Here is a 13777-nt window from a genome sequence, read left to right on the forward strand (position 1 = left end):
ATAAAGCTGTCTGTGTGTGCCAGGCTGTGTGTCATATGTTTTTCCTGTATCCATGTCACTAATTACAGCCAATTCTTGCATCTTGCAGGTAAAGACTGTCTATAACATCATCAGTCCCCCTCAGGAAAATTGCCGCTTTGACTTGAAAATTCAGAAGAAACTCCCACGTATGTTATTTGTGATATCTTCACCTTGCATACATTCAGAGCTGCTCCAGATACTAACATGACACCTTTAACGGGGGGCTACTGTTGCTATGGAAGATATAACAGGAGATGCTGCATAAATGATATTGGCGGTGGCACCTTTATTTTATTTGAGGGGCGCACTGCCTCCTAACACCCCCTTGTGATGAATATTTCTAAATGTATGGCATTTTCCAAACACCCAACAAATGTGTCTAACAATTCATATCTAATCAGTCACAAGATCTGCTTGTTTGGTTCTTTGGATAAGATTCCTTTCTGCTGCTGGATATAGATTGGGTCGGTCTTGGTGCCTCCCTGCCATTGAGGAGAAGCCTTCTATTTTTATCAATGAATACAAGTCTTCATCTAATTGGCCAAGGTGGAGTGGTAGGCAGATGATGTCCTGAGCTCCACCTACAATCAGATTTTCATTTATAAAAATACAAGGCTTCTGAACTATCTCTCATTACTGTACTGTTTGTCCACCACTCAAGTTTTTCTTTTCTATTTCCACCATTTTTAGCTGAAGAGCAGTCAATATTCAGTGATGATACCTCACAGGCGCTGCTCCTGGAAGCCTGTGCAAAGTAAGAATTTACAACTGGTAACACTTTAAAATTTTACCATACAATAACGTCTGTGGTACTGTAATCTGTACTATGCTGAACATAGCTCTTCTCAACTGACTTTTTTAGTTTATGAATAGTCTGGTATCAGTAACATACATTTTCTGGATTTATATTCACTGTAAACTTTAGTTAATTTGTTGTAATCATAAGTAGATCTAGACTACAGGTTTTCCTCTAAATGCTGTATTCATTAGTAACAAAATTCACCACTCACTGACATGTCTCCAACAGTGGAGAAGTTTGGGGTTGTTAAAAAAAATAAATATACATACTCATCTCCATTTTGCAGCTCTAAGCCCAAGAAGTGAGCAGTCAAATGATTGCTGATCACCCAGTTCTCAGTCATTTTGGAGCCAAGAATCGGTAACTGACAGTCTGCACAGCAGTCTGCTCTGCCCCTCCAATGCTCGCTGGAGCACTGGGCTGGGGAGGATGGAAGAGCGGATGGCTCTAGCTGTCAGTGGTGCTCTGAGAGGCTGAGCCTGCTGCCGCTCAGGCATCTATGCAGATCCCGATACTATGTTCGGGATCCTTCCAGAGCCTGCAGCCCCTCTGTGACCTTAGCCAACAGTGGCTTTAGCCTGCTGTTGACTGATTCTTAGTCAGAGGTGCACAAGTAAGTATTGTGCACAAGTAAGTGTACTTCTGTTACCTACAAGAAAAGTATGACCTTCTAATTATAAATCAAACTGTGGATTTGGATTATGTGTCCAGAGGTGGCTGATAGATACCATATGACTGCAGTATCTAGTATTGCATATGCCAGGTATTCTGAGAGCTAATTAGCTCAGCTCACATAAGAGAAAACTGTACACGGAGAATTGTTCAAATTATACTTAGGGCTCATGTACACGGGGCATTTGAAAAACTCTTCTGAACCATGGAAACTGACTGCTGGAAAATGTACGTTAAAAAAAAGTTTAGCCGTGATTGCATACCGCGTTTATGCGCGTTTATATGCGTTTGCGTTTAGAAGCGTTTTTAAAAGATAACCCCAGGAGACCTTCCCAAATGCCCAGAATGCACTGAAAAACAGTAAAAAAATTTACTATTTCAGACATTTTGAGAGGAATAGAGAGAGCAGAAGCAAAGAGAGCAGTATGCGTTGAGATGGCCTGTCTTTTCTGGTTGTATTCACTATGGATCCCATCATGAGCATAATGCAGCACTTTCTACCATTTTTTCCTTCACACAAAACCTGGAACTGACTGTGCTGGTGTATCGGGTCCATTTGAATACATGGAAAACGCTTTGAATGCATTTCTGATGATGAAAAAAGGCTTCGGACAGCATTTGGACATGGAATAGTTAAAAAACACTTCTAAATGCAAACGCTAATAAATGCAGTTAACCTCATTTACACGCGTTTACAAGCGTTTGGCGTTTGAAACGCTGGTAAAATCTACTCCTGAATGCAAGTTTGGTGCTTTAAAAAAAACGACTGTAAACTCATCTGCCTGTAAATGACTGTAAATGACTATGTATACATGGACACATAGGAAACATTAGGGAGAGCTCAGGGGCTGCTGAAAAAAACGCTGCACAGCTCCTGAACGTCAGTTTAGGAGCTGCAGTGTACATGAACCCTTAAAGACATAACTTTTTTTTTGGGGGGGGGGCAGGAAAGAGTAGGAAATGTTGGAACTTCTTCCAGATTTAATTTTGCTGAATAGTATCCCATCAGGGAGATTTGTTACAGAAACAACAGAAAGTTAGATGGAATCTCTCCAAAGTGAGGGTAAACGCCTATTAATCTGATCATACATGTCAAGCAATCTAATTTTTAGCCATACCAACAACTCTGTAGTGCAAGGGAAAGCAGAGCTGGTGGCTATGGCAGTTCAGTAGCTTTACCCTCATGCAGGACAGGGTTGATGAATGATAAATTAATGAATGCTATAAGAATAGATGGATAATGGATGGTGGATGATTGTGATATTGAATAATATATGAATGGTTAATAGATGGTGAATGGATGGTAAATACATGATGAATGGATGAATTATTGATTGATTGATAAATGGATAATGGAAGGATGAATGAGGGGATTAAATAAAGAATGAATGGATGATTGACTTTGGAAGGATAGTTGGTGGAAGGATGATGAATGGATAGGCGAAAAGATGGGTGATGGATGGTGGATTAATTAATGGATTGGCAATATATACTAAAAGATGGATGAATGGATGTCTGGGGGTGGGTGAATGAATCCAGCGATACATATATTGATGTTGAATAAATGAATAGATAGTGGTTAGCTGATGGATGGATGGATGGATGGATGGATGGAGGAATGGACTTGTGGATGATGAATGGATGGTTGATAAAGTTAATAGTTTCAGCTTTGAATAAATGGGTAGTGGATATATTATTGACTTGATAATGGTTAGATGATGAAGGGATGAATAGTGGATAGATAGATTTTTGTTTGATGAATGGATGGGTCATGGATGGTAAAAAGATGGAGGAAGGCATAGTGGATCAATAAATGGACGGGGGCATGGATTGCTGGATGGGTGACTGGTAAATTAATAGATAGTGGTTAGCTGATGGATGGATGGAGGAATGGACTTTTGGATGGATGGAGGAATGGACTTGTGGATGATGAATGGATGGTTGATAAAGTTAATAGTTTCAGCTTTGGATAAATGGGTGGTGAATATATTATTGACTTGATAATGGTTAGATGATGGAGGGATGAATAGTGGATAGATAGATTTTTGTTTTGATGCATGGATGGTAAAAAGGTGGAGGAAGGCATAGTCGATGAATAAATGGATGGGGGCATGGATTGCTGGATGGGTGCATGGATTGCTGGATGGGTGACAGATGGATGCCGCAGACATAAAATGATTTACACATGTACACACATTTTTGGGCACATTTTTTTCAGCTCATTGAAGTTAAGTATAATTATCTTTCAGGTATAAACCAAAGGAAAATGAAAATGCTGTCTCAGGGCAGGCGGTCATGGAGATTACGCTGGTTACTGGTCTCTTAGCTGATGAAAAAAGCTTAAATGAGGTGATTATTTTCAGACAGGAATTAGCAATATAAACCATTTTGTGAAAGACAGTAAGACATTCAAGGTGGCTTATAAACTATTAGCATATGTAGGAAGCTCTAGGAGGTAGGAAATTACCAATTTTCTACATACAGAGGGGGCAGGTAGAGGTACATAGTTTATAAGGGTACTACTAGGTTTTATGTTGGCTGGTCTCACATCACAAGGAAAGAAGATTAAATGGTATGAATATAGTTATTTCAGTATTTATATATTACAGGTATTTAGTGCCATCAATTTATCTAGTGCTTTACATACATATATTGTACATTTGTATCAGTCCCTAACCCTCAAGGGGTGTACAATCTAAGGTCCCTAACTCACATTCATACATATACACATACTAGGGCCAATTTAGACAGGAGCCAATTAACCTACTAGCATGTCTTTGGAGTGTGGTAGGAAACTGGAGTACCTGGAGGTAACCCACGCAGGCACAGGGAGAACATGCAAACTCTAGGCACGTGGATTTGAACTGATGACCCTAGTACTGCCAGGCAGAAGTGCTAACCATTACTCCATTGTTCTGCTCAGTATATCCAAAGCAATTTTATTTTAAAATTTTACTTATGTATTTTAAAAACAATGCCCTAATTTTTAATTAGAAAAGAGTTCATCTGTAGAAAATTAGATGTAGATATAGATTATCTGTACTTATAGTGCAAAAGGATTTAAAGGGTAACTTTACTTTTGTGTAAATATAAATAGGAAATTTAAAAAAATAACACATACAATTGCTATACAAGCCATATTCAAGCCATATTCAAATTTAATGTTGTTAAAAATTAAATTTCAATCTGCAGAGCTGTAATTTTCTGTAAAATTCAATAAATCAATATGGCAACCTGCAGGCCTTCTGTACAAAGTTGGTGTACAGAACGTTCCCCTGAAATGTCATTTACTGCTTGTGTAATTGTCTTGCTGATTTTCCCAGAAGTCTACACAGATACAAGTCAAATTTTAGGCATCCTCTGCAATAGGATTTATACTTTCGTTGAGATACTCCCTAAGGGTAAATTACTTCTTAAGGGTTGCAGACACTGTAACTTTCCCCATTAGCGCACTGCAAGTGCATTAGCCGATTAGTTTGAACACAGACATTCCCATCCAGGATTCAATATTCCAAGGACACGGTTGAACATACAGCTTTTATTTTAAGATCAGAAACAGGTCTCTGATACAAAGTTTGTTAAAATCCTTGCATTGTACATAGATCAGAATAGAATTTTTTTTCCTCAACAAATTTGAAGTTATTCTTTAAGTGCGTTCTTTTTTCATTAACGGTTTCTGTCTGTTTGCAGCTCATGAACGGAGTGGACCAGTATGTGGTGGATTACAGTCTGGAAGATGGAAAAGTTGTTCTCCACTTTAATTTGGTATGTCATCTTCATAGGTCGAGCCAGCTTCAGCTTGATGTTTCTCGTAGTAAATGTCACTGTTCTCTCTGCTCTGACACAGATTGAATCTGATGAGTACATCTGTGCCACCCTGCTGGTCAGGAAGATGTTCAAAGTAGCTTTAATAAGCCCAGGGATCTTTAAAGTGTATGAATTCCGAGCACCAGGTAAGTGGAGTCAAAGGAAATGTGTATAGAGCAACTCTGGCCATCAAAGCAGGAGACTCAGAATTGAGGTCCACTGAGTGGGCTTTCTGACTTTTTCAGAATGTCTCCTGGATGGAGCTAGCAATTCACTGACTGACTTACTGAAGCTGCTTTCTGACTACCATTTTATTCACTAATACCAAGTGCAGTGTGATCATCTGTAATAGGCAGTCATATTTAAGTGTTCTGGTCATTTAGGACTGATGGAAGGAGACGTCGCTTTTCCACATTACTGTTACTGTGTGAACTGCCATATGAAGTAATCTGCACCGAAAATTTGCCCTCTGATTTCCACAACTGCCTGCTACATGTCTCTCTTTTTTTTGTGGCACTAGATCAGGCGTGTACAGCCTTCTACAATCCATATGCTGATGACAATCTGGTGAAAGTTTGCTCAGGGGACACGTGTAAATGTATAGAAGGTAATTTATTCTTTATGTAGCAACTTTAAAGTGGAACTTCACTCTCCCAATCAACATGGACTATTTTTAATCCTTATTCTGCTAGCATTAGTAAATGGCTAGGAAAGTATATCATATTTACTTGTTTTAAACTTTATTTATTTCAGGTACTTATATAGCGCCGTCAATTTTACGCAGTGCTTTATATATATATTGTACATTCACATCAGTCCCTAACCCTCAAGGGGTTTACAATCTAAGGTCCCTAACTCACATTCATATATACACATACTAGGGCCAATTTAGACAGGAGCCAATTAACCTACCAACATGTCTTTGGAGTGTGGGAGTACCTGGGGGAAGAACATGCAAACTCTAGGTAGGTGGTGCTGTGGCTGGGACTTGAACCAACGACCCTAGTCCAACCAGGCTAACCATTTAGCCACTGTGCTGCCCCTTTTTACATTTCTTCAGTTACTTCCTGGTTTCCATGCCTAGGCAAATGATGTCAAACATCCCAGCGGTCTTCAGGAGGGGAGGGTTCTCAGCTCAGCAAATGCCTGAGCTAAGGCCAAATGAATTCCAGGAAGTAAATTCTACATGAATTATCTGCCCTTACTCAAGATGGCCACTGCCAGAAATGCCAGGGGGTGTTTTTCAAAATGATTTCTCAGCAAAATAAAGCATGGAGACATGGATAGATGGCTGAGTTTGCTTTGAATATTAACAATGAACTAAATAGCATTTTTGGTTTGTGGTGCTCAGATGCTGTGCAGTTCCACTTTAAGGAAGATATTAGAGCCAATTCTGTATTAGAAGTCATAATCCTTTCCTATCTATTTTTTGCAGGTGCATGTCCCAATCTGAAAAGCAAACTGGACGTGACAACAACAGCAGATCAAAGAAAGAATGTTGCATGCAAGGGTGATGTGACATACGGTGAGAACAGCTGCTGTTTGGCATACATACATACTGGATCTTGCAGTATATCATCAGCAATTAAATCAGTTTTTACATCAACACATTAGAAATGTAGAGGAGAAAAGATATCCCACAGTGGCAGAAATGCTGTTTTAATATGGACATTTCTCAATATATTGGGTGACCGGTGGACTGTGCTAAAAACCAGACAAAACATTGTTGAGGCCTGCTGGCTTGTTAGGCGAGAGTTGTCCATACATGGATTAAAATTTGGCTGGTTCAGCAGGGACCGGCCAAATTTTGATCCATGTATGGGCCAACTGGTTGTACACAAGGCGATCTATTGATCGACTTATGTACAAACAACCTGTTGGGTTTCTCTAATCAATCAGCACCACTATAGCCAGAAACACTGATCATTATATTCTGATGTCAGGGAAGACTCCCTGCTGTCAGAATACAATAGCACAGTGAGAGGGATTAGAGGGAATTGAGGCATTTTTGTTTGCGTTCAACCTGTTGGTTGAATGAAAAAAAATCATAATGTATGGGCTGCCTAGGGCAGTATGTAGGGGTGTCTACTGACAATGTCTGATTGTTTACCCGATAAGAAAGTAATAAACAATTCTGTGTCCCCCAACCCTCTATCATGTATGAATATAAGTACTCTTTGCCATGATATACCAGATAAAAATGTGATACTTATTAATCTCAGGTTAGGTGTAGTTTTTCTTTCTTGCTTGTCAGATCTATGAATTATGAACATACACTGACATTCTCATTGAATTTGGATTTTTTTTTTCATTTTTCATACAGCATATAAAGTGCAGATTGTCCAGTTGGATGAAGATGGCGATTTCCTGAAATACACAGCAAAGATCATAGACATATTCAACAAAGGTGAGAATATCAGGGCTATAAATCAGGGTAGGAAGCAGAAGAGATACTCAAAAATAAAGTTTAATGCATTTTATGAAAATCATATTTTTTTTTCTGCAGACGTTTGGATAACTTTTAAGTTTGGCCAGACCTTCTCAGAACAGCCACCATCAATCTTAGTGCATTTTTTTAGGCACTTCTCCCCAATTAAAATTTTTATTTTTATTCTAAGCTGATGATTGGCAGTGATTTGTTTTTCTTAAGACAAACTGTTTTGTTGGTTTCAAGGTCTATTCAATAGAAGCATCTTCACTAGTGATAGTGAATGTGGATTTTGTAAAGTCTGCACACACACTGTTTACTCATTACACTGAAGTAAAAGATCCACATGGTGGCCATTGTTTGTAGCCCAAAACAGCAATAGGAATCCTCAAGTTATTGTTGGAAATATTGTCTTCAATTGAGATTACGCGGCTTCCCTCACCTTGCGTACTAAGTTGAACATATTAAAGTTTGCTAAGTACTTGGACCTATACACATAGGTTGGAGGCTGATATCAGTCTTCAGCTGGAAAGCCATTTCTCCCAGACTATATACAATGTGATTGTTTTCCATTCACTGTAAAGTAATCTTAGCTTTGATCACTGACAACTAAAAGAAATAATATAGAGTAATCATATGATCAGGGGACTGATGCATTATGCTTCCACAGTGACTCATTGATAGTATTGGTGGATACAATTAAATAGTGCATTGAGGTCAGTTTGTAAGTTGAAGTGTAAGGACGTTATAGTCTGGCTGAAAAAAGACAAACGTCCATCCAGTTCAACCATTAAAAAAAAAAAAAAAAAAGTTATAATCCTATACCCACAGTTGATCCAGAGGAAGGCAAAAAAAAACCCAGCAAAGCATGATCCAATTTAATCCTGCAGGGAAAAAAAATTCCTTCCTAATCCCCCGCGAGGCAATCGGATATTCCCTGGATCAACTTTACTTATAAATGTTAGTATCCGGTTATATTCTGTGTATCTAAGAAAGAATCCAGGCCTTTGTTAAAGCAATCCACTGAGCTGGCCAGAACCAATTCTTGAGGGACTCTTTTCCACATTTTCACAGCTCTCACTGTGAAGAAACCTTTCTGTGTTTGGAGATTAACTGTCTTTTCCCCCAGACGTAAAGAGTGCTCCCTTGTCCTCTGTGATGACCTCAAAGTGAATAACTCTACACCGAGTTCACTACATCCACCTTACTAACCGTTCTGTATCTGCCTCCCCTCTCTGCCAATCCCTCCACTGGCTTCCCGTTGCACAACGGATAAAAATCAAAACACTAACAATAACGTATAAAGCCATTTATAACTCTGCCCCAAATTACACCACCGATCTTGTCTCTAAATATCACCCAAACCGTACTCTCCACTCCTTGCAAGACCACCTACTCTCTAGCTCCCTTGTCTCCTCCTCCCATGCTCATCTCCAGGACTTCTCCAGAGCTTCCCCCATCCTCTGGAACTCTCTACCCCAATTTATCAGACTATTGCCTACTCTGCTCACTTTTAGGCGATCTCTGAAAGCCTATCTCTTCAGGGAAGCCTATCCTGCCCTCAGCTAATACTGGAATCTTCTACTCTTCCAACCAGTCCATCCCCCACAGTTACTACCTTTTGTACCACTAGCCCCTCCCTCCTAGATTGTAAGCTCCAAGGAGCAGGGTCCTCCTAACCCTCTTGTATTGAACTGTATTGTTGCTGTATTGTCTCCTGTTATATTGTAAAGCGCTGAGCAAACTGTTGGCGCTATATAAATCCTGTATAATGATAATAATATGAACCGCTGATGTATTTATACATGTTGATCATATCCCCCCTTAATCTCCTCTTCTCAAGAGACAATAAATTCAGTTCCTCTAATCTTTCCTCATAGCTGATCTCCTCCATGCCTGTTATCAGTTTGGTTTCCCTTCTCTGTACTTTCTCCAGTTCCCCAATGTTCTGTTTGTGAACTGGTGCCCAAAACTAAACTGCATATTCCAGATGAGGTATTTAAATTAATCACAAAAAAGTTTCACGCAATACCACTCAACCCCAATCCATCCTGTCTGCACTGCAGCTGATAATTCTTTAGGGAATTGCTGTCCTCATGCCATTTGCTACCATGTCAATTAGTACACCATATGCTTTTCTGAAGCACACTATGCCTGCTCCTGAGTTATCTTCTCACCTTCAGGCACTGCACAGGTCAAAGTAAACAAACAGATTCGCTTCATCAAGAAGAACACATGCAGCAGCTTTGAACTTGAAAAAGGACAGCAGTACCTGATCATGGGAAAAGACGGAATCCAGATCCGGGAAGAGCGAGAGTTCCAGTAAGTGTTTTTTTGCTGCTATACTTGAAGCATAATCTCTGTCCATGCCCCGCACTGGCTGCTTCACATTCATGTGTGGCTATCGCCTTCCTCTAGTGTTGGTCATGGTAGCCCATTAGTGCTGTTGTGTGACACCTGCTGCATATTATTATTCTTTGAGAGTGGAGTCACACAAGAGCTTTGAATAGCATTGATTTGACTAGTTAGATTTTAGTTAGTTATATTTCAGTTCCAGGTTTCACCTTCTGGTTTCTTATATCTCTGGGGTCTCTGGTGGTGAGATTTCTATGTTATGTTCATTCTCAAACCATTCCTTTCCCTGACAAACTGTAGAACAGGCATGCACATGCACTGGGCCAGCCATAGGGGATAATCTGCTTAGAACATTAGCATTCGATGTAGACACAATCTGGTCCTTGTAGTCACTCCATTGTACATTCTAGGTCTTAGTTCTGATGTGGGGATGGTGCAGTTGTGGGCGGAGCTTAGGTACCTTAGTGGGGGACACTAAGATCTACACTTGCTAATTTCCTAGTTTCTAGGCAGGAGTTTGCGGTCACGCGAAATAAGCATTAAAGAAAAACTCCAGACTTAGAAGTGAGACGCAATAAACACTGTTAACCCTCTATTAACCCAGCGTTAACTTGTTGTACTGTTAAAGTGGTTGTAAAGGCTCAAGGTTTTTTTAATTTCATGTATTCTTTGCATGAAGGTAAAAAACCTTCTGTGTGCAGCAGCCTCCCAAGCCCCCCTATTACTTACCTCATTAGCTCTCAGGGGACTCTACCTCCTGATTGGCTATGACAGCAGCAGGCACAGCCAGTGAGCCAATGAGAGGAGAGAGGGGCAAGACTGCACTGAGGTTCTGTGTGTGAATAGACACACAGAGCAGAAGCTCGGGAGCGAGCCTGCTTGGATGCCCCCATAGAAATCTGCTTGCTCTGGAGGCACGTACCAGGAGGGGTGGGCCAGGTGCACCGGCAAGGGACCTGAGAAAAGGAGGATTGGAGCTGCTCTGTGCAAAACCACTTCACGGAGCAGGGCAGTATGACATGCTTGTTATTTAAAAAACAAATTGCCTTTAATATCACCAACCTAGCAATTCCTGTCACCCAGTGACATGTCCACAGTTACTAATGGATGCAGAAAATGAACTTCACACTGTAACTATGTGCTTGCTTTATCTCTCTCTCCCAGGGCCCTTCTACATAACTCACTCTCCTGTGACTCCCTGACTAGGTCCCTAGATACTCTGTGCCATGGGTCCGGTAGCAATATGTGGGGATCCATTTGCTAGTGAAGTGTACAAACACAACACCCCTTCACTACGGTGTAACCTTCACCCTACGCCAAGTCACCCATTTCCTGGCCGGCTGGTTGCCTAAGCAATGATACATGTACAGTTGTCTCTAGCAATTGCAAAATAGCCTGAGCTAGACAGTAGAGAACATGCTGGACTAAAATGTACTGTATCTCCTCCAACTAACTGTCCCCTGGTTGCAAGCCCTGTTCTAGATACACAATGCAATGCACCACTTTAGAGAGAGACTTCAGACCAGACATTTTATGGAACACAAACAGTCTTTACTGGTGAAAGACAAGCATACAGGTACAGATCTTGTAAGACAACTTCTCATATACAGTCCCTTACATAGCTGCTCTAGTGCCCATTGGGTAATCATACCTGAGTAACAATAAAGAGCCCTTAGAGTCCATTAACGGCTAAAGTCCATAAAGGCAAATAATCCTTAGGAGGTAGCAAAGAGTGCCTTAGAGTCCATGAGTGGCAATCAGTCCATCCTAGATACCCAAGTCCCCAAGTTCCCATTCCCCTAGGGAACTCTGACTGACCCCAGGCTGGGGCTAAGTCCAGCAGAATCACAGCCTACATCTTGGCAGTGTTACAGTGAGGCCTCTCCCTATGGCACAAAAGAGCCTCTATTTATATGGGATAACCAGTAGCGGGCGGTGGATCCCAGGATTTTGGTGGGAAAGCTTGGCCATTAACATTAACTGCTTCCTCTTGGACCCATCCATCTAGCAGGTCACAGTGCACATAACAACAATGTAACAGTTTTACAGGAAAGATAGCAGATGTGACCCAGATAACTGAGGAACTTACGTCAGCATAGAAAAAACATTAACCCCTTGGAAGCACCTGCTTACACAGTGGCTGGTGCCCTCTGTGGTCAATAACATTTTCTTGTGGTAATAACAGTTTGGAGCCGCTCCAAGGTCATTGCTGCACTGCAGATTTTTCAGAATTGTGAATTGTTATAGTCCTAAATTATGTGTCCAGCACTAAGAAAAAGGGTTAATTCTGCTATATTCTGCTAAACTTGACCCATTTTCCCATCTGAATTGTTGCAGGTATGAGTATCCGCTGGACTCCAGTTCCTGGATTGAGTGGTGGCCGGATTCCTGCACCAGCGTGCAGTGTAAGAATTTTGTGGCTTTACTGGAGGACTTCTCAGAGAATATTTTGTTGGAGGGATGTCAATAATTTTCTCTACACACCCTGACCCATTACTGTTTTGCATATTTCATTTTCTCTGTTTTGTTCTTCTATAACCAATAATCTATTGTATTCTAGCTGCAAACAAATCAGATTGGTCAGTGTAAATAATAAAGATAAACGTTTCTACAGCTTGTCCCAGTCAACGTTCTGTTATGAGCCTGCAGATCTGATTATCATTACAATGTTTTGTGGATTTTTTTGGGGAGTGGTAAATATACAAATTCAAGAGTAAAAAGTAAATCTCACAAAGTAAATATTCACAAAACCCTAGGAAATAAGGTAAAGCGGTGTTCAGTTCAATCACCCGATATTAAGCAATAAAAAATATAAAATAATTTTTAAAAAAATTTAAAATATTTTTTTCCCTTGCACATGAATGGGTGTTCAAAATGAATGCAGCTTCAGTGCATTTATTAAGCCAAGTTAAGCTTCAGTTTGCCAATGTAGTAAATTAACCCCAGTGCTGTACTGGTCAGGTTTCATCACACATGACACTGTATTATCAGACTTGATCAATATCTGTATTCTGTGCGTCATCTAGGCAGAAAGCAGCAAAATCTTTGCTGGCCATCACTGAAATCTGCACATTTGCCTCACAGGGGTGTCTGGTATGGTGATCTTTGTCAGTAATTTACTATAAAGTGCAATATTTGTTATCAGTAAGCTCGAAAGAGCAGGGCCCTCGAACCCCTCGTGTATCACATTGTATTGGTATTGTTCTGTCACATGTTCTGTCCCCCTTTGTAATGTACAGCGCTGAGCGAACGATTGGCGCTTTATAAATACTGTATAATAATAATAATAATAATAATCAGTACCGTGCTTTAAGTTTGGCTTGTAGCATGCCAACGTGTTGTGTATGTGTACAAAGAACATACAGTACATTGCTTAATAAATATCAGGTCAGCCCTATAATGGGCTTTACAAAAGCCTTGTGAAAGTCACAAAAGGACAACATATTTTATTTTTAATATGACTTGATTCTCTATTTACCATGAAAAAAGCCTTTAAAATGTGAAAATCATATTGAATATTGAACAAAGCAAAAGGAAGATGTTAATCTGAATCTTTTAAAAATAGCAATATGTCATTTGCCTCCAGATGGCACTATCATTAGTTTGTCTGGGAAGCCAAGGAACGTTCATAGTTGTAAACTCAGTTGCGTCAGGGGTTTGGATAATTTCCAAAAACGTTAAAAAATGAAGATTTA

At 40.1% G+C, this 13777-nt stretch overlaps 1 protein-coding gene across 1 annotated transcript in view; it reads left to right on the forward strand.

Moving 5' to 3' along the window:
* Positions 1-12695, forward strand: part of C5 (complement C5) — a 98557-nt gene extending 85862 nt beyond the window's left edge. The window contains exons 32-41 of the mRNA XM_089685259.1: positions 89-167; positions 712-775; positions 3742-3841; positions 5183-5257; positions 5340-5445; positions 5820-5906; positions 6735-6824; positions 7623-7706; positions 9911-10049; positions 12420-12695. Coding sequence (XP_089541385.1) covers positions 89-167; positions 712-775; positions 3742-3841; positions 5183-5257; positions 5340-5445; positions 5820-5906; positions 6735-6824; positions 7623-7706; positions 9911-10049; positions 12420-12552 — 957 coding nt within the window. The 3' untranslated portion in view covers positions 12553-12695. The remainder of the gene's footprint in view (positions 1-88; positions 168-711; positions 776-3741; positions 3842-5182; positions 5258-5339; positions 5446-5819; positions 5907-6734; positions 6825-7622; positions 7707-9910; positions 10050-12419) is intronic.
* Positions 12696-13777: the final 1082 nt, after the last annotated feature.

This window comes from Staurois parvus, unplaced genomic scaffold (assembly GCF_062004578.1).
Source record: "Staurois parvus isolate SC_StPar_1 unplaced genomic scaffold, SC_StPar_1.0 ptg000365l, whole genome shotgun sequence".
Classification (NCBI taxonomy): Eukaryota; Metazoa; Chordata; class Amphibia; order Anura; family Ranidae; genus Staurois; species Staurois parvus.